This window comes from Poecilia latipinna, unplaced genomic scaffold (genome assembly GCF_001443285.1).
Source record: "Poecilia latipinna isolate Pla-1442-1.1 unplaced genomic scaffold, P_latipinna-1.0 Scaffold109, whole genome shotgun sequence".
NCBI classification, from domain to species: domain Eukaryota; kingdom Metazoa; phylum Chordata; class Actinopteri; order Cyprinodontiformes; family Poeciliidae; genus Poecilia; species Poecilia latipinna.
Genome location: NW_015112725.1, coordinates 1 through 21,036, shown reverse-complemented (window position 1 = coordinate 21,036; position 21,036 = coordinate 1). Strand labels below are relative to the sequence as shown.

Genomic DNA, 21,036 nt, shown 5'->3' with positions numbered 1-21,036 from the left:
AACAATGGGCAAGAAGCACAAAAAGCACAAGTCCGAAAAACATGCATATGAAGGTATTTTAGTTCATATCTTTGGTTGTGTTATTTATATAGTATTTTTATAGCTTTTTTGTTGAAAAATATGTAGAATTAATTGTCTTCCCGCTATGATAGCAACATAATAGCGTTAGCTCGGAAACTATTTATCAGCTACGTTAATTTATGGGACTATTTCCTGAATGTGTCTGTGTTTATAAACAGTGTTAGCGATATGTTGGTTGAATAGGAGTTGCAACATGCCTTACCTGTCTGGTAGCTGTTCATTTCATCCCTGAGCTGTCAGGACGAACAGACATTGTTGGTTCTTTGAGACGCATTGACCCACTGACTCTTATTGATTTGATGCTCCCAGAATACGGAGACAGACCGCTGAAGCTGGTGTTAAAGGTGTCCGGGAACGAAGTCACGACCGGAAGTTCCAGTCTGGACACTTTTTATGAGGAGCAACCCGCGGACAGCGACAAACCCAAAGACAAGAAAAAGAAAAAGAAGAAAGATAAAGACAGGAGCTTCGGCTCTCCAGAGGAAGACAGAGGGAAGAAAAAGGTAAACAGTATACACACACACACACATATATATATATATATATAAACACACACTAAAGAAAGAGTACAGAACAGAACAAAGGAAACAGAAATCTTGTTTTTCACAAACTGAAAGTTTACTTTTAAACTATATCAGCATCATGATTCGAAGAGCACATTTTAAGTATCTTCCAATCCTGGATAAGCATGGAGAAAAAATAGAATAGGTCAAATATTTGTATTTCTGTAACTAATCCTTTGCGTTATGACTTAAAGATTATAGCCATTAATCTGTCCATCTCAATGCATCCAGTCATTTCTTTTTCCAAGGATTGATAACTGAAAATCTGAACCTGGGCAGGTAGGAAATTTTGTCTTGAAAATGTGCAGAAATCATGGCGTATGTAGGTTAATAATTCAGAAAACAACAGTGTTTTGAAAGGCCAAGTTTTGGTGTTATACATGTCATTCAGTTTACATTTGAAACTGTGAAAAGTGGGGATCCAAAATGATAATAAAAAAAATGATTAATTTAAACTTTTCTGACCATGAAACCTTCAAGCAATGTTGTAGTTTATGAAAAACAAAACTGTTAGTTTCAAATCTTTTGGCCACGACCGTAGGAGATGATTATCCTTGCAAATGGACTTGCTGCTATGAAGGCGAATATTGTCTCTGTTCATGTTAGACGACTAAAAAGAAGAAGGGACATGATGCAGATGGGGAAGAAGACAAAGAGCAGAGCAGAACTCCTATTCGTTCAGAGTTGGATAAACTGGAAGGTAGTTTCAAAATGTCTATACTTTATTCCAACTTTCTTTCTCAAAGCTTCTAAGTATTTTTTAATATCCATCTGACATCCGTGTTTGCAGAAAAAGAGCAGACACCTCTGCAGGAAGCTTTGAATCAGCTCATCAGGCAGCTTCAAAGGTGCAGCACATGGTTCTAAGTGTTCTTTAATTAATTATTGTGCATGTATAAGCAAACTCCCCTCACAGAGCTGAGAACCCCAGTCATCACCCTTTCTGTCTGCATGTATCTGTTTTTGTCTATGCTTTGGTTCATATGTGAATGAAATGTGTTTACACTGCAGGAAAGACCCCAATGCATTCTTTGCATTTCCGGTGACCGACCTCATTGCACCTGGTTACTCTTCAATTATTAAACGCCCGATGGACTTCAGTACAATGAAGGACAAAGTCAAGAAAGAGTTCTATCAGTCATTAGACGAACTCAAAGTAAGTGCGTAGGTAAACCAGAGATCAGACGTACAACTCCACAAGATGTTTTACTGTCAGAAAAGATTCTTAACTCTTTGAATTTTCCAAGTATCTTTTATTTTATGAATGAAATACACAATTCTTGCAAGGTGCTGAACCTGTTGCTTAAATATATATATATTTTTTTCATATCTTGTCTAATGCTTGGTGCTGGATTTGTTGTTGCTGTAGGCAGACTTCAGAATTATGTGTGAGAATGCCATGATTTACAACAAACCAGAGACAATCTACCATAAGGCAGCTCGAAAACTGTTATACTCTGGAATGAAGATCCTGAGCCAGGTACGAGTCTCCTCATAGAAATGTGTCTGTATTTTCCTTTACCCCGTGGATTTCAGTCCAAAATTGTACAGCCAGAATAAGTACATCCTCTAACATCAGCTCATGTTAGAAAACCAGGGTTTGTTTTGTGATAAGAGTCTTCAGATGAACACGACAGAGACTTGCAAGACTATTTAGAGTAGAAAAACTTTTATTTAAATTCTCTTTCAACAGATTAACCTGGTAGGAAAATTATCCGAAGTGAAGTAGATGGTGAGGAACACAGCTTTATAATATATCCAATAATAGCTGTGTGTTTCCTTTAGAGACAAAAGGGAGTTGAGTAAGTAGACTTGATATTGCATTGATCCAACACATGAGGGCACTAGAGAACGTCATCTGAACTTTTCATACTGCAGTGGTGTTGTTTCTGGAAAGGCCCGTTACCGATTCAACACACCATCATCAATTTAATAGTTAATTAACAGACCTGTGCAGAGCTTGATAACATGTTGGAGCGGTAAATCAACTAGAGTCAGCTGTGTCGAAGTGAGCACACAGCTAAAACTTTCAGGACACCAGAACTGGACTTTTCTACCATACAGTAAAGGGAATTATTTTCTTTACCCATTTGCTTTTCCTCTCTAGGCCACTAAGTGTTTTTTGTTGTTGTTCCTCCAATAGGAAAGGCTGGACAGTCTAAAGCAGAGCATAAATTTTATGTCTGGCCTTGACGGCTTTGCCAAACAACCGGTGAAGTCAGAGGACCAAGGAGTCACCAGCTCAGACCAGAGCAAGGAGGGAGCCATGGCTGCAGGGAGCAGCGAGCGCTCCCAGACGCCCAGCACTCCAAGGTGCTTCAACTTGCCAACGTCACACCTTCCACTGATAACCTGCAACTCGACACATTAGACCTTTAAATATCTGTGTAAAAGATGCATAAGCTTTGAGTGAAGGGTGAAATATTGTTAGCTTTCTAAGAAGACTAATCAGAAACAGCATGTTGTGTGTTTATGAGAGCATTCCCACTCAGTCACTGCGTAAAGTTTGGGTTTTTTTTACTGCAGAGCTGCATAATGAGAATGTGAGGAATGCCCGATGGCAAGCTAGGACGTGTCTGCTCCTGTTGCTGTACATATTTTTCTTGAATTTAGCTTCTTTCTTTTTTGCTGCATGAAGACTCACCATGTCCACAACAATCTTTATGAGCCTGTTGCATCTTGATGACATTTGTTGACGTCAGGGAATCGAATCAAATGGATGAAGAGTGTAACAAAAGCAGCGTTTAAATACGCAGACTTCCTTCCTGCATTATTGTTTGTCGCCGTTTGCTGCTGCTCCAAAAATATCGACTCATTGTCAAATTGTCTCATCCTCACCTCTTCAATTTGAAATTCCTTTGCAGACAAGACAAAGACTCCAAGGACGAGGCGGCAAAGGCCGAGAAAGAGCTGGAGGAAATCCGCAAGGTCATTGAGGAGTCTGGAGGAAAGCTGTCGAACAGAGTGGTGCAGTGCGATGTAAGAAGCAAGAATTCGCGGGAAAGCTTTTTTTATTTCAGCTAATTTGTCTTCCTTTAAAAGCATTCATTTCTTCAGCTGGCAGTGTGACAAGAAAAGATGCTGCAGATCATTCAAAAGTCATCAGTTCAGCAATAATCCATAACATTAACCTTGTGACGACACATATTTTTGTTAAATTATTGTATTTTGGAAAATGTATATTACTATTTATGTTTTTGGCGTTTTTTTTTATGAGAGAGTGATAATTTATTTGTCTTACAGTTGGAGTTTGCAAGGCGGAAGTCTGATGGCTCCACGACTCTCGCCGTCCTCAACCCAGCCGATCCGTCACCTGGGGGTACAAACAATGTCAATCTGTCACAGAAAGTTTGGTCCTTGTTTATTGGCAAACCTAGTAAAGATGGTTTGCCAATAAATCTTAAAATAACTTGTTCTTTTATTGCAGTATAACAATCTTTGAAAAATGTAACCTTTTAAGGAAAGTGGGGAACAAACTGTGTCAAATTAAGAAATAACAATTTGAAGCAGAAATATTTAAAGTGGTATCTGTAGCAGTCTGTTTAAAAGAAATGTAACCGAGGCCAATTTTTAAGAAATGTTGACTCTGTTTCTCTGAGATATAACTCCCAGTGAGAAAATGGAGTAGGGTGAGTAAAACAAATCTTTAAAGCTCACTGTTGGAGAACCACACGAAAGAAGGCTGTTGTCTGGTCTCCATAGCAACCATGAGATGCTTTGTACTTTCTCTAAATAGGTGTTGTTTTCAGAAAAAAAGAGCTTTGGCTGTCCTACCATCACAAATGTATGTCTGTGGAGTAGGACAATAACTAGAGTTATCTGAATTGGTCAGATGAGACTCGGACTGCGCTCGTACACAGCAAACACTCCAGGTGGGTGTGGAGTTGCACGAAGAAAGAATGTGTGGAAAAAGCACACTTAAGTACAGTAAAATCTCTGCAATGCCCAGGGCCCATTTTGCTCCCTACAGTATTCCAATCAAAGTGCATTTCTTTTTTATCATCAAGTTTTCCCAGGTTTTAATTTGGTGAGAGATTATGCTTCTGCATTGACATTTTAAGGATATATATAATTTTTTACTAATATTTACCAGGGGAACCAATAAATGTTAGACTGCCAGTGCAAAAACAATCATTGTGTAAGACATTTAATATTTATACGGTCTTGCTTTTGGAACACATTAATGCAGATCTTCTAATAATAAAAGCAACGGTTAAATGTCATCTGCTCAGACGTTGGCTACTGTCCAGTGAAACTGGTCATGATGTCCAATCGGCTGCAGAACGGCGTGAACAGCCTGCAGAGCTTCAGGGAGGACAAAAGGAACAGAGTTACTCCAGGTAAACGAGCTGCTTCAAGCTCATCTCACCTCGTATCGCCTGAGCTGCTGACAGAGAGATTTCTGATGCGTTACAAACTCTTCACAGTGTCCTACTTGAGCTACGGCCCGTTCACATCCTACGCACCGGCGTACGACTCCAGCTTCGCCAACGTCAGCAAGGACGACTCGGACCTCATCTACTCGTTCTACGGAGAAGAGTCCAGTCTGCAGGGCTCAGACAGGTATGCTGCAGCGCGACCACAGGCGCAGTGGGATTTACTGGCAACGTCATTATAGGCATTCCTCACTGACTCCTGGCCAGATGTTCCCCCTTTTTTTTTTTTTTTTTTGACTTTATCCAGACTAGCAGAGATTAGCCAACAGCTGCAGACACAACCTGACCCTCAGGTCTCACAGTACAGCTCAGGTTTAATACAATACATGAATGGGACCTTCTGTTGTTGGTTTGTTTTATGAAAAAAAAGGTTAGCAAAGTTCCAAAGTTCAGAGTCTGCTCAAAGGAGAACTACTTTGTGCCAAAGGGAAGATGGTAATCATTTGTAATTAAGTCTTCATGTATTCATCTAATTTCCGAAATGGACACTTAATGTCTCGTGTTTCAATCTCTGTAGCATAACCAGTGAGAATCAGCAGATGCCACAATGTCCCATTCAAGTCACTTCTAACAGGAAATTGCAGCCCAGATGTTTCTGTCTTTTTGAGCAAACACTGTCATCACCATAGGCTGACTCTTAAACCCAAATGCATCATGGGAACTGGTGGTCCTATCCCTTCCTTTTACCAGATTGCTAATAGTCTAGTTACATAAGGCTTGTTAGCTCGCTTTCAGCTTACAGGGCACGACTTGCGTCCCAACAAAAGATGTTCACACGTTTTTCTTTGTCTTATGTCAGGGAACAGAGCAAATACTGACTGCTTAGTGACCCAGAAATCCCACCTCATATTAACTCGGCAGGTCAGCTGATCAGTTAAAGCAGGCCGGGTGTTTCAGCAGGGGGGATTAAGGCGCGAGGAGACTGTTGTTTTTGTTTCATCAGACAAAATATAGGCTGCAGCCACTATAATAGATAACATGTTTTTTCTTTTGACATTAAAAAAGTATGAAGGTTTAATAAAATGGTGTCCTATAGTTATATTGCCCTGCCAAAACCAGTTTTTTCACACTCAATTAATTTATTTTATTGATTTTTTTTTTTTTTTGTAGTAGCAGAAAGCTTTTATTGCTCTCAATCCAGCTACCAAAAACTTAACATTTTTGTTAAGACTTTGTAAAAATACAGCTTAATTTTATTATAAAAATACATTTCCTAAGAGTTTTGTGGTCATTTTTAAAGAGCTGCCATGTTGTATCTGTTTTTAAGTTTTAAAACTAAAAAAAGAACATTACACAAAGAGGACTGATACATTTCCTTCTACTTGTGGGAAATATTTGAAACAAGAACAGTTTCCAGTGATACTTGTGTCATTCTGTTCTGGAAATTTAATGCAGGATTTATTTAATGGAAAAAATGAAAAAGGACTGCTAAATCTGCTTTTGTATTTCTATTATTTTTTATGTTGGTTCTGCACTTTCTGAATCCAAATTATTAAGAGCCACTTGCAGATTGCAGACCTCTGGCCTATACAGTCAGTAAATGATAATATGCGTCCCGATGTGTCTCGTTTGTCAGATTAAAAGTGCCCTTTGAAAATAAGAACCTTTAAGCAGACATTAAACATGCTTTTCATTAAGTCTACAGTTCTGTTTTTTATTGGTCTGATGTAACAGTAAGTGCAAAGCCATCTGCGTCTGTTTCGCTTAACGATAAAGTTCCTATACTAAATGGGTTTTTCAATAATATTATAGTTTATTGAATGGGTCTGTATACTGGTTACTGGTCAGAAGGGAATGAATACAGATTCATGTCTCAGGTTTTTCAATCCACATTTTTCTTTCGGTTGCTCTTACGAGAATGCACTTCTCTGTGTTCTGTTACACAAAATCTCATTAAAATACCTCAATGTTTGAGAACAAGGCAATGAAATGAGTAAAATACGGCCTGTTTGTTTAAGTTATCCAATGTGGGAGGTTAACTGAGATACATTATCATCCATCATGTGTGGTTTTGGCTTCACGTAGCTTTATGTGCTCAGATGTTAATGTCTGCATATTCACTTTCTGACTTTGTCCAGCGGTTTGTCTGGGTCTGTCACTTTCCAGGGAAGGTGTTGTTCTTTCCCCGGAAAAGTGAATGAATTGAAAATGTGTGACTAGTTAGCAACATGCCCTCACTTGTCCACGAAATCCTGCGTGGAGGATTCATCTTTATGGGAAGTTTAAGTCGTTTTGAAATCAACTTCTCAGCAGGTTTTATCAGCAAATTGTTAACAAACTAGTTAGCAGTTGTGAAGTTTACAAACTGAAGATTGTTTTTGTGTTTCTGGCAGCTTGTCGGAGTTCCTAGCCAAATCTGATGAGTACGTGTACAAAATGGGTGACAGTCTTCTGGATGCGATGACCAATGGAGAGCATTCAAGATGTCTAAAGGAAACCGAGCCTGTAAGCAGCCATTATTATCACATCCTATTACCAGCTCCCTAACCCACAGAATTGAGGGCAATGTTGCTTTTCTGTTGCTCGTATTTGTCCAGCAGCCAGAGGAGCCAGGAAGCAGACAGGAGAAGAAGAGTGGCGTGGAGGTGAGAGTCTGTCTTTAATCTGGAGCCGCTTCTGTGCACTGTGTTTTTAACACAGCAGGAGAAATGGAAATGGACATTAAGTGTAGAATGACACGAATGTAACACAAAACCGGAACCACTCATCCTCATCTGCTCCTGCTGGGCTGCTGCTCGGCGGAAAGCCCGTCACGTGTGTCTGCATTACACCCCATATGAGGAGCCTTCATTTGATTTGTGTTATAGATGGCCTCCGCTGATGGTTTCTGCACCAACCAGCTGTGTCAACACAGCAGGGGCCCGCCGTTAACTGCCATCCATCCACACATGGAAAGAACATTTCCCTTCAAGAGCTCCTCGCTCGCAGTCCGCAGTTAGAGAAATCGGAGGGGGTTGTGTTTTCCTTCAGCACATTCGGCCCCGCTGGCTGCAGAGCTCAATCGCTCCTAAGAGCAGCAGAGGAAACCGAAGCTCTGGCCCCAGTGTCAGACACAGAGCCACTCTCTGTACTGTCTGTTTGCTGTTCTTGGCTGCTCTCCAGGTTACACTCATCCCCTTCTCGGTCGTTGTAGCTTTTGATTAGGTTTGATTTTTATTGGATCAGAGAAGAAGCATCTCCATTAAAAAAAACAAAAAAAAAAAAAACAGAGACTTAAAAAAGCCTTGATGTTCTCTTGGCACATCACCTGTTCAGGGAGGAATGCATTTTCTAATCTGACTTTCCCCCTCTGTCTGTCCCAGGTAGCCGAGGACAACTCATCCGCCAAGCTGGACGTCCCTCGTTCTGCTGAAAGCCTGGATGTGGCTGAGGAACTCTCTGGGGGTAAAGTCCTCAGTTCTTTGTTTATAGAAGCAACAGAATACATTTGGAACAAGAAAATTAACTCCTGGTACAACAAAGTATAACTGTGGTAGGGAAGCGAACAATCGACTTACGATTCATTGTTGGTTAATGATTTATTAGATTAAAATTACCTCCAATCATTAACTATTAATTCCTCTTAGACTGCTGTTGTAGTTTGACCTCCAACCAGAAGAGGACGCTGCTGGTTGTCCTTAGGCAGAGCCAGTTGATACAGAAAACAAAGATGGCAGCTTTTCCCAAAACGGGAAAGAGAAGTAGTTCAAACAGTCTGGTGTGTGATGCAAAATACACTTTATAGCAGTTCTGTTTGGAAATATATACACCTGACAAGTTCCTTAAGTTTTCATCTTAATGGGGCTCAGTCAGTTGAGCTGCATAACCGAGCAGTGTCAACTTCTCAATAAAAAATTACTGGTGCACTATGAAGGCAAGATATGATGACAGAAAAGCGTAGGGCGAAAGAGAGAAAAATTGTAACATGGAATAAAAAACATGATGCCAATCAGCATGGTTGATTTTGAGGGCAGTCAACAGGATGAACTCATGTTGATCATAATATTTGAAACTGGATGTATCCTTTTGTTATTTCATAATAATCTGCTACTTAGTGTATGTCTACCGCATAAAATCCTTATAATATACACTGAAAATTGTGGCTTTGAATCGAGAAATTGTTTGTAGAGTAAGAAAACTTTTGCCAGACGCTGCATATTTCTCATAAAAACCAAAAGGCCACTCAAAAAGTGCAGCTTCAACTTAATGCAAATAACACTGATGCAATTACTGTAAATGAATTATAATGAATAAATGTGGCACCAATAGACTTTTCTTCACTCTGTCATACATTTACTTCTATCTCAGACTGTTAGTTTTTGACCGGGATGCTGTCAGGATTCAGAATGAAAGGATTCATTGTGTTATGTAAATGTAACCCGTTTCTGCGGGGGTTACCCAAACGTAACAGAAGGAGCCGAGAGGAAGTGCTAACAGAGTCTCCGCGCTGACCCTCCTCTATCTGTTACAGACGCCCTGCACTTCCAGCAGAAGTTGGACGAAACTACAAAGTTGCTGCGTAACTTGCAGGAAGTACAGAGGGAGCGCCTAAGTGCCAAGCAGCCGCCTAACATGATCTGCCTGCTGGCCCCGACTGCCAAGGAGCTGGAGCTGGGTAAGAGCCTCTCGCTGCATGGGCCCCTTTGTTCCCGCACTCGGGTCTCACCACCAGCTGTAGACCTCCAACAACCCTCCATTTACCTCGTCAGTATTCATCCAACACAGGTGTGGTTAGACAGTGGTCTGATTCAAGTCACTGGGGCCCCCAGTTCCCAGGGATATGAGGCATTTTCCTTTGATGTGCTGCTTTCTGTGTGAGCGAATAGTGTGACCTTTTTATTAGAAATCATTTATAACTAAAAATCCCTTGGCTTTAGGTTTAAATAACTTCAAAAATAAACAGTATGAATTCCCTTTATTTCCTCTGCTTTGTGATTGGCTCATAATCTTCTGCTGTCTTACTTCTTATGCTTCCCACACAGCTGAGAAAGTTACAGGAAACCTGACAGAGCTGACAGGTCAAGTGGCCCCATGTGACGTCAGCAGCATCTACGGCATCAGGAAGGCCATGGGCATCACCGTCCCCCCAGAGCTGCCTGAACCCCTCATAGACCTCACAACAGGTAAACTGTCTTAACTCACCCGAACTGTAGCCGAGGTTTATCCTACAGCCTGGAACTGGAAGGAATGTGCTTCAGTGTGGAAAAAAAAGTAAATAGATCTTGGAAAAGTATGTTTATTTTACTTGATTTCTATTTTCTAAAAGTTGTGTTTCTTTCTTGTGTACTTTTGTTTTTTTTTTTAGGTTTTTTTCTTTTCTCATTTCTCTCGTCATTCCTTTGTGTCCTTCCTTTTAATTTTCCTTTTCCTCACTGTTCTGCTTTTATTAGTTTGAACACTGCAGCCATTAACACTCGAGTTCCTTCCCTTGTTGCCACTTTACATCTGCATACTTTGTACTATTTCACTCATTCAACTTTTACCATATTCCGCTCATTCAGAACATTACAGCTGTCTTTTGGTATTGACATCTCCTACGTTTTATGGAATATTCAGCTTTTTTGCAGTCATGTTGGGCCCCATTGAAGTGAATGGAACATCTTATAATTTCTGAAAAACTGCTGAAACCTTGGGGCTCTTACTGACTGCTTCCACGTGATTTTCACATAAAAAATTGTAGACAGATTGTTTATGGTGCACTATGTCCTATATTAAAGAAAAACCACACATAATGGTTTTCTTTCTGCTTTCAGTTCATGAGACGAGTGAACCGATGGAGACCTCATCCACCTGTCCAGACATGGGCCACCTTGTCGCAGTGAAATGACATTCCAGCCAGCCTCATTAAGTTTATTAACCTAAGTTTTGTACAAACGGTGCTTTTTTTTTTTGTCTGACTATTGTGTGCATTTCAATCAATAAACCTTTTTTTTCTTATTTAAGCCTTGTCTAAAATTTTTCCAATTCTAAATGTCAAACAACAGACTTACGAAAACATTTATTACATTCTGTAACTGTACAAAAAGTCAATGTCACATTTGTTCACAGAAAGGCCAGCACAACATTATGCAACAGCAATTACAGACGAGATGTTGGTCTCAGATGACAAGGCCACGAGACGGATTCAGAGGAGCCGACAGTGTTATGGTTGCCAAGAAAAAAAAAATAAAAATCAGCAGGCAGGTTGTTAAATCACACAGCTGAGGACATGCATAACATTTCCCACCTGTCGCAGCACACATGGAAATCAAAAGGCAGCAGAATAGTTTTTTCTTTTCCTTTATCAAAGTGGAATAAACAAAAATAATGGAATACATTCAGCACAGTTCTTGTTGAATCTGTAAATTGCTGGAGTGGTCAAACTGCACAGCTGGAACCAAGGAATGTGAGCATAAGGAGTTCTACCTGAACGTACACAGCGTTGTGTCTTCTGTCTGTAACGGGGTGAAGATGTAGCTTTTTACCAGGCAGGAAAGCTGCCATTACCTGAATATGCAAGAAACAGTTTTCATTTCAAACAGCTCAACCTGAATACCTGACATGTGTCATGTCTATCATGTAGAATAATCAATCACTTTTTAAGTAGGTGAATTTCAGAATTTTAATTTCTTGACTTGGATTTTTAATTTCTGCAAATTCTCAACAAAAGTTATTTTGGGGCACAAATGTGACCCTAATTAGATAATAAACCTAATTATCTCCAATAAAGCATAATTTTATATAATGCTTTTTTTTTATTAAAGTCAACATCTAAAAGATCTGCAAGAATAAAATAGAAATAATACATAACTTCATTTTCATCACATTAGGTTAGAAACAAACAAAAAAAAATTTACATGACATCACTGTTTTCTTTATTGTGAATAGAAAAAGATGGCGGCCGTTGTCGGCAGCCGTCTCTGTCGTCTTCTAACTCTTAACTAAATGGTCCCACGTGTGTCTTCCACACAACGAAGCAGTGACGTTTTCTTTCTTCCTTTCAACGGCATCACAGGAACGCACATTACAGCCAGGCTGACACCTGTGATGTGCAGGAGTCCGTAAACTCTGTAACACAAGTCTGTATCCAGTTCTGCTGGCTGTGACGGCCCGGCCTCAACTCAGCCCGATGCCTAGCTGTTTGCTCGTGTCAGTGCACACAAAGAAGGTTTTCAGCTCCCCTTTCCCCTTGACGTTGATGAATCCTCGACACTCACAAGAGTAACCCAGCTTCCTCAGCACTTGAGAGGATTCTTCTGTTACCTAAAAGGAGCAAAAAGTCACAGCTGAAGCTGAGAGAGGCATTTGTATGCAGACCAAATGTTCGATTAGACATGATTCCGATTTAAATCTACGTTCATTTAAAAACGTTCACACAACCACAGTCTTTAGCGTGTGGTTTTTCTTCATGTGTTATTTAAAAGACCACAATTTTATTTCTATTTTTGCATAAACAATACATACATTTTCTTCTATAGGGAATTTACATTACCACAGTTTCCAACTCGGTGACAAATAAATTTGATGTATTTTTAGTCTCATTCTCTTGTGGAAATTCTATGCAATTACTAAAACCAGCATTTTTTCTACATGTAAAAACAGTAGTTGTAGTTAAGCCAAAGTTATTTAGAGTCATACTGGAAGGTCCAGAGAGCCACTTGCTGCTCCAGAGCCACAGACTTCAGACCCCTTAACGTGGTTGTTGAACAATATGCCAGGTTTTAAAAAATAAACTGGACATGAAGTTAAAATAAAGACTAGGAGAGCATTAACCAGAGAAGCAACCATGAGAGCCATGTCAACTCTGGAGGAACTGAAAAGACCCAGAGCTGATGTGGGAGAATCTGTTTACCGGGAAGTTACGAGTTGGTCGCTCCGGGAATCTGGGCTTTATGAAAGAGGCATGAAAACACAAAAACGAGCAAAGCCATACTGAAACCAACCTGGATCTTCCCCATGTCTCCAGTGCTCTCCATTCTGCTGGCTACATTCACTGTGTTGCCCCAGATGTCATACTGAGGTTTCCTCGCCCCGATCACTCCAGCAATCACTGGGCCATGATTAATTCCTTAGAGAGGGGGGGGGGGGGAAGAAAAAAAAAAGATTTGTTTTATTTCCGTATCTTATCACATTACAAGTAGGAAAAGAAAGTCACAAGGGAAGAATGCAAACACAAAATTGTTCCTTCATTACCAGAGGTGTGTTGTGCTGCAGGTTCGTTTTTAATCGTGATAACTAGAAAGATTTCCTTCATCAGAACAAATTGATCTAGTGCAGTCTTTTATTCAGATACTATCTTTTGAGGAGTCTGTAGCTCCCAGCAGCTAACCCAGGCAAACTGCTGTTTAAAAACTATGCATGCATGAATCTGCATTTATGTACATAGCTTGAAACAGGACTGATATAATGCGATAAAAAAAAAGGAATGAAAACTTTTATGACTTACAGACACAATTTTCCACAGAAATTAAATTAACCCATTTTGGATATTAGATTCACTATATAATTTAAAGCCCTCTAAAGTAATTTAGAGCTACTCCAACGTAATCATGAAACACAGTCACAGGTGGTGGGTTTTTATTTTTGGCGAATTCTTTGAGGCCTGGACTAAAACGGGCCACGTTCCAACTTTCCCCTCTAACAGTTGAAGGATAAGATCTACAGGATGGAGCCTTGGTGTTTACATTTTTCTTTTGTTAATGACTCGTTATTAAAATCCACAATTATAACAAACTTCACAGAGAAGGTCTTTTTATCTTTCATCTTTATGGAGCTGTTGTACAGACCTGGACTCAAGCTCCAGCATTTATCCCAGATTGTTTCTCTCTATCCCATTGTAAACATGTTTTATTCAACCCACTGGATTTCTGATTCTAAATCCTGATAATTTAGGACAATTAAAAATATTTTAGTTTCATTTTTTCACCTTTCTCTAATGATTGCCTCATCTTCTGACATATTCCATAATTTCCTCTAGAAAACTTGTATTGGCCTTAAATCCAAAGGCCCATTCTAACAAAAGTCAGAGTTCTGACTCTGGTTTCTAGTTACAAATGTGCATCTATCCCCTCATCTGTCCTCCCTGAATGATACCCCTATATTTTCAATTAAGATCTATACATGAAGAAATGGCACAACAGATGTTTTCCCCACCTTTATTTCACCTGTTAAATAATGTTAATATTTCTATAAACTTAAGACAAATTAATCTGATTAGAGTCATCTCTCTAGACAGTAGAGAGCATGGAGTCTTAATGTCATAATGTGTCTTTTCTTGCACTTCACCCTTAAAAGCAACATTGCCCAGGTCAGGGCTGATAGTTATCTGTGTGTGAGCTGTGAATCTCTGCAGCTCCTCTAGTGCAACCACGGCCATCTTGGCCCAGACACAGGCTTGCACTTCTGCTTCACTTCTTTCCATTTTTGGGTGATAATTTGAATTGCCAAGCTAGTGATCTCGTGTTCAAGTCAAACTCTGCTTCAAACTTTTCCACAACGCTCTCCCTGACCTGTCCGCTGTGACCCATGACCTTCACGGTGGTGTTGCTCACTGATGTTCTCTATCACACATCTGTGGCAATTCGTGTACGGTACTTTATTTAGGGGTCTCAGAGTAAAGACAGCTGAATACAAATACACGCCGCAATTATTGATTTTGAAATTTTACAAAAAAAATTGAAAATTAAGTATGTACTCCCTCCAGTGCGTGATTCAATTTATTGTGTTGGCCTTTCATATAAAATCCCAGCGGAGTAAATTTGTGATTCATGGCTTTAACATGAAGAAATGTGGAGAGGTTAGTCCCAGTAACACGATGCTGGAAAAGCAGGTCCATTGTGATAAGCAGTCTGTAAAATAATAACCTATCGATCAGACTGTAAAAGCAGGACATAAACGCCAATCATGTGTAGAGTAACTAAGGAGACCGGCCAGGTCATGGTGTAGCTGCATACAGTCAATAGAGGTTTCGGCTGCCCAGCTGCTGTGCACACTCACCCACTCGAAGCCTGAAGGTGTTGAAGGAATGTCTGTTGATTACGTCCAACTTGCCAATCATGGCAATGGCGAACTCCACCATGATTCCTATCTGGGCCTGTTGCTTCTCTATGTCCTGAAAACACGCAGGAGGATCAGCTCAATACCCACAACATTTCAAGCACGAGCAGAGCCTGCTTTGAAACAGCTCGTCTGACCCCTGCCTGACCCGGAGCTGAAGCGCTACTCAAGCCCACCTGATGATTCGGCCCACTAAGCCCCGCCGTCGCCATGTAGGTGCTGCCAATTGTCTTGATCTTCTCCACACCACTGAACTTTGGTTTGGAGAGCAGCTGGAGGATTACAGGAAAACAAGTGAGAAATGTTCACCTTTAATCATGTTTTTGTTTTTCTCCCCCTGCATATATCAAAGGTCTAGATAATTAGCACGTCAAGGAAGATGTGATGGATGGTGATAGTAACAGGAAAGCATGTCTTTTCTATTTTTATTCTCCTGACCTCATCAAAATCGGCGACGATCTCATTGAGCAGCCTGAGGCATTCCAAGCCCTCCTTGTTAATATCGCACTCGGTGTAAAACTCTTTGAAATTCGGCACAGAGGCAAACATCACGCAGACGCAGTCATAAGACTTGTAGTACAGGTCCTGTTAAAAAAAAAAAAAAAAAAAAAAAAAAAAGATTGGTTTTTTTTTCAGTCTCATCATTTTGCTAAAAAAAACTTTAGGATAATTCATTGTTATGAGCTAAATCCTATTAATATACAGGTGTGTAATATGAAGCTTATGTCGTAGTGATTTATTACAAACTGTGATGTATTTGACATTAATTCCAGTTAACTACATTGATAAAACTCAGAAATAAGCCATCTGTGAAAATTTGACCATCACATATGGCCAACAAAAGGACTTTAACACAGAAATGTCATTTTATGGCCAAATATTGTGTTCACAGTTCTCTATTAGACATTTATTAACATCTTCCACAAGGAGGGTAACCGATACAAAAGGTTTTATCCAATCATATTAATGGAAAGTTGAGTGGAAGCAAAAAAGATATAAAAGTAAAGATTGACAAGTAACAGGGATAGCCACAGCAAATTAACGAGTTAAGCATCTTCTGAAGCAGAAGCAACGGTCAAAGCACCCCAACTCAGTGGTCCAACGTCCTCTTCTCAGACCAAAGTAAACTTTTCATTTAATTATGAGATAAATTAAGACACAAGAGGCACAACATCCTAGTTGCTTTGGGATGTTGGAGAGACGTTTCCAATCTGTGATGATTTGAGGAGCCGTGTTATCTGCTGATGCATGACCACGTCCAATACCAATACAGATAGATCCCTTGGGTAGATCAAACTTCCCTCTCCTGATGCTGATTTGTTTCCAGTTGGTCTTGGAACCTGCTCACTCTGCCAAAACTATCCATTCCTGCTTTAATGACCATTGTGTCATGGTGATTTACTAGCCAACAAACACGCATGAGCGCTCCACAGAATCTAAGCGGTGTAGTTCAAGAGGAAGAAGAGAGACGCCGGACCCAACGACGGAGCAGAAGCTACTCTGGCTTCAGGCTCAGATTTTCTGAGAAAGCAGCATTAATATCAGCAGTAACGCGAAAACCCCATGAGCTGGATGAGTAGAGCTGTATGTTTCACTGAGGACATTGAATCGATGAATGTAAAGTAGGTTTAATCTGCCTAAAGCCAAACAGGAACTACTGGATTCTTGTCATCTTCAAATATAAAAACACTAAAATACAATCTGCAGAATCAGAAACCTCTGAATTCAGAGTTTCGGAATGACTTGTATTACGGCGTTTCACTGGTAGTATTTTTCTTCCTCTGCATCAATTATCATCTAGTGCCTAGCAACCAGATGGCTTAACCTGAAGGATTCAGCTGAAATGCCTTGAAAAAAAAAATCTCACCTCGTTCTTCTTGTTCTCACCGACAAACAGTGCTGCCACGTGGGCAGGCAGCACGTTTTCCAGCAGCAGACGGTTCAGGTTCTCCCTCGTCTCAATCTCGTCCTGCTCCGTGCGGTTCTTGTACTTGAGCTGGAAGTCCTGCCGAAAGCAGTTGTCGTTCTAGGAGGCAGACCCGCAGTGATGTTACAAAATGCAGCAGTAGTGTGGGTGTTAATGCGTTCGGTTTTCTTCTGCCGGAACTGCTGGGGATACAAGAGGAAGGCGACGAAAGCAGAAAAATATCCTACCTGGAGCGATATAATGAGCATGGTGACTAGAAACAGTATGATGTCGATGCCGCTCATAATCTGGAGGTCTTTGACAAAGCCAGTGCAATCCACTGAGTTTGTGTTATTTGTGTTGTTTGTCATCCTGCAGAACAAAAATGGCAAATCTTCATTCAGGAATACATTCAGGAATAAATTGTTCAGAATGACATTATGAGTATTTTTTCAGAACAGTTTAACACAAACTGTAAAATTTACAAGCTTTAAGAAAACAAACATGGTTTAAAGCCAGATGAAATGTAATCTTACGAGTCAAAAACTTTGTCCATCTCTGTTAGCAAAGTAAAAGGAAACGTCTCTGACAGTCTTACTCCAATAAAATATGCTTCATAATTTTTGACCTACTCGCTGCAGTTAAATCCGTTGTAGTATCGGGAGGAGGTTTCAAACTTCATGAAGCGGTTCTCAAGAAGGCTGAAGATGATGTAGTGGTACAAGATGGATGCAACAAGGAGGAAGAGCACTTTGAGCTCTAAGCTCACTCGCAGAAAGACTCCGCATGCAATGAGCGACAGGCTCCAGCAGCACACAGAGTACTGAGGGACAGAGAGGACAAAGGGGACATACATCATACAGGCAATACAAGTCTAGCACAAAAAATATCGGTCATGTTTAAATGCAAACAACTAAAACAATTATCTAGAAAATAATTTACATGTCCAATACAGGAAACTTTCATTTAATCCTGCAAACCTTTATCATAAATAAAGTAATAATTCCAGTGCCTTGCAAAAATACTTAGACTCCTTGGACTTTTTGTCTGTTACAACTACAAACTTTAATGTATTTAAGTAGGATTTGACTTGACAGACCAACACAAAGCTGTGAATAATTTGGGTTGTGAAGGGAGCATCCCAATCAGCAGGGATGAGGAAACTGGTCAGACTTGATGGATGCAAGTAAACGCATGGCAATCCTGACAGAAAACCTGTTGGAGTCTGCAAAAGGCTCGAGACCGATTATTTATACTTCACATCTAATCTTTTTAAGGTTGAGCTATTTGGCAAAAACAAAAAACGAGCAACAAATATAGTCTCTACACACACTCAAATGTCTTGCAGCTGGAGCTGCAGTGAAAGGTAGGTAGAACCAGGGGTCAGAATAAAAATGCACACCACACTTTTCTGTCGAAACCATAGGTCATTTTCTTTTCCCTTCGAGAAATATGAACCACTTCGTGTTGGTCTGTTAAACAAAAACTAGTTGGAAAAGTTCAAGGCGGTTAAACACTTGGGCGCGACACTGAATATCTGGGATGAGTTGCGTTTCCCCAAGTTTATGTATCGACACAGTAACACTCCATGGGACTAACTAAAACACAAATTATAGTTAACAAATCCTCCACTCACAGGCAGTGAGAAGTCATCAGTCTCTACGCCATCAGTTTCCATGTCCTTATGGAAAAGGAAGCACTGCTAAGAGATGAAATAAGAATTTAAATTTGACTGACAAGCCAACCTGATTTGACTCGGAGCCCAAATTGTGAACATTGTCCTACCAGGTTAAACAGCGCCGCGATAATGATGACCGCAGTGGTAATGGTCGCCAGAGGGAGGCGCAGACACGGCCGCTTCACCACCGCCTCCGATACAGCTGGCAGCCACCGACACCCTGACAGCTTGTGTGGAAACACGCGCTGCAGAGGATAAGGAGAAGTGAGAAGAAAAGATGAGAGGAAAAGGTGGATTCAGACATGTGAAAGGAGCATGTGACTCCTTGCCCAGTCAGCCGTCTCCAGACATCATGTGTCAGTGACTTGCAGATGATTTGATTCAGAAGAATTTGTTTTTGGGGAGAAAAGTGCGATGAACTGACCGTCAGATTTCATCTTCCTTGTCAAAAAGGAAGCTGCAACAATTCAAACATTACTTTGAAGGGCATGTTTAGGTACTAATAGTTCAACTTAAGTTAATTCTAAATATATATATAGAACTTCTATTTCACAATCTTTACTGTCTTTAAACTTGCCTGTTTTATAGTTGTTGTTTTGTCTGTGAATTATAACAGGAAGTGGGGGGGTTTTATAGTTAGCCAACACTTCTGCAGTTTAAAAGACAAAAAAAACTAATAACTTCATGTTTTGATCATTTCTATTCAGTTTACATCAAACTATATTAATGCAGTTTTATGAATAGGTAATAAAACATTCAAATTTGATTGAAGATTAACAATTTAACTTTTATCTAAATATTTTGTGTCTGGAGTTCATAGAAATTACTTTATGAATTAAAATTCTGAGTTCTGATTGATAACATTAGTCACATATTTAGAGAAACTGAACAAACAAACAGGCAATCTGCACATTGTAAGCTTTAATTTTTTTTTTGGAAATATTGGTGACATTTTGCTAAGTTTATGTTTTTTTACTCTTTACCCACATTGCCAACATGTTCAGTGTCACTTGCTAACTTTCTATATACTAAAGAAAGTTGGAGACAGAATGCTGTTATTGCAGATAAAATATTATCTCCAGACTGAAATTGTTCAAGATTACTAATGTTAACTATGGATTAACTGAGGATTATTTAAAAGCATTTAGTAATTTCTGAATTTGTTAAATAATTCATTTAAGAGCTAATTCAACACATTTAAGCAGACCTTCATCTTTCAGCTCTTTGTGTCACAAAAATCAGTAATGAACTAAAAAACGCTTGATCTGGTCAGTCTAACAGGTTTATTGAGGATATTTTTAAGGACATTAGTGAAAGCAGTTGAATATGTCCAAATGCACTCGACATCCTTAAACTTTAATGTTCTCTTTTCAGTATTGAGCAAGGCTTGTGATTTTAAATTTCATCTGCACTCCGCTTCTGGAAGATAATTGCTAGAAAGCAAAAGACGGGGGGTGGGGGGGGAGAATGCTGACGCAGATGCATTCCCACTAAAATTATTTTTTAATCAAGTCTTCACTGTTACTGTATAAGATTCTCTTGTATGACATTAGCACAAAAACAGAGCAGGAATCTGGAAAAGATTTGACATTAAATTTTCCTATTAATTTAAAAGGATATCGAGTGGTCAAGAGCAAAACACTTCAGTCATGCACATGTACTGCAGAAATGGGCCAGGTCACAATGAAACAAAACACCCAAATTACATCTCATTACATTATCCATCTAGGTGGTAGCAAGCAATGCACAGGTCTTTTCCATTTTCTTCGAGCCCAGATTCTAACATGGCCTGAAAATGTGTACATTAAAAGATTAGTCATAGTAAAGGTTAATCATACTGACCTGCAAATGACCCACATAACAGATAGCCAAAATCACCACCAGAATAGAAACCAACACTCCAAAGTATGTCCACCCATGATTCCTTTTGATAGAGACAAAATCAGTTAGAATTTTTTTTTTTTTTTTCATCCAGAGGTTTAATTTTATGGTTTTCTTCAAAACAATAACAACTGACTAAATCCCCGAAAAGCACAAGAAAACAAAAGCCTTGTGTTGTTCTTTCAGAGTTTAGCACAATGAGGGTAGAACAGACTTTTAGTGAAAATGGAAATATGGTTTTACTTACTCCTTTGTGACAAGCATTTGAATTACAAAGATACAGAGGAAGATGAAGGTTGCACATCCCACATAGTGCTTGAACATCGGCAAATCCAAGAATCGGTACTAAGGAGAGGAAAAGAGGAAAATGCTGCTCAGTTTTCAGGTTTACATACACATTTGAATGAGGCTTTGGGGTTTTTAACGATGCATTTGGATTCTTTTCATCGGAGGAATGATTATGCACCCTCAGTTTAA

The 21,036-nt window shown here is 39.7% G+C and overlaps 2 protein-coding genes across 4 annotated transcripts; one reads left to right on the top strand and one right to left on the bottom strand.

Annotated features, from left to right (window-relative positions):
- The first annotated feature begins 4 nt into the window (after positions 1-4).
- Positions 5-10,996, top strand: brd7 (bromodomain containing 7). Of its 2 annotated transcripts, none has more exons than XM_015027902.1 (17): positions 5-53; positions 391-584; positions 1,251-1,344; positions 1,435-1,492; positions 1,656-1,800; positions 2,014-2,124; positions 2,788-2,957; positions 3,509-3,623; positions 3,888-3,963; positions 4,877-4,984; positions 5,072-5,207; positions 7,414-7,525; positions 7,621-7,665; positions 8,383-8,464; positions 9,531-9,674; positions 10,042-10,182; positions 10,813-10,996. In XM_015027902.1, exons 1-17 carry the CDS (start codon positions 5-7, stop codon positions 10,884-10,886), a joined length of 1,854 nt encoding a protein of 617 aa, XP_014883388.1. In that variant the 3' UTR covers positions 10,887-10,996. The 2 variants fall into 2 exon arrangements, with proteins under 2 accessions (XP_014883388.1, XP_014883387.1); XM_015027901.1 differs by having other exon boundaries at positions 7,618-7,665.
- Positions 10,997-11,040: 44 nt separating this feature from the next.
- On the bottom strand, positions 11,041-20,925 carry LOC106944702 (adenylate cyclase type 7-like). Of its 2 annotated transcripts, none has more exons than XM_015027904.1 (12): positions 20,807-20,925; positions 20,521-20,602; positions 18,786-18,923; positions 18,637-18,702; positions 17,633-17,823; positions 17,249-17,372; positions 16,962-17,120; positions 15,533-15,679; positions 15,271-15,366; positions 15,035-15,149; positions 12,982-13,106; positions 11,041-12,301 (listed from the first exon to the last, which is right to left on the bottom strand). In XM_015027904.1, the coding sequence occupies exons 1-12, from the start codon at positions 20,881-20,883 to the stop codon at positions 12,155-12,157; spliced, it is 1,467 nt and encodes a 488-aa protein (XP_014883390.1). In that variant the 5' UTR covers positions 20,884-20,925; the 3' UTR covers positions 11,041-12,154. The 2 variants fall into 2 exon arrangements, with proteins under 2 accessions (XP_014883390.1, XP_014883391.1); XM_015027905.1 differs by having other exon boundaries at positions 18,637-18,681.
- Between the last annotated feature and the right edge of the window lie 111 nt (positions 20,926-21,036).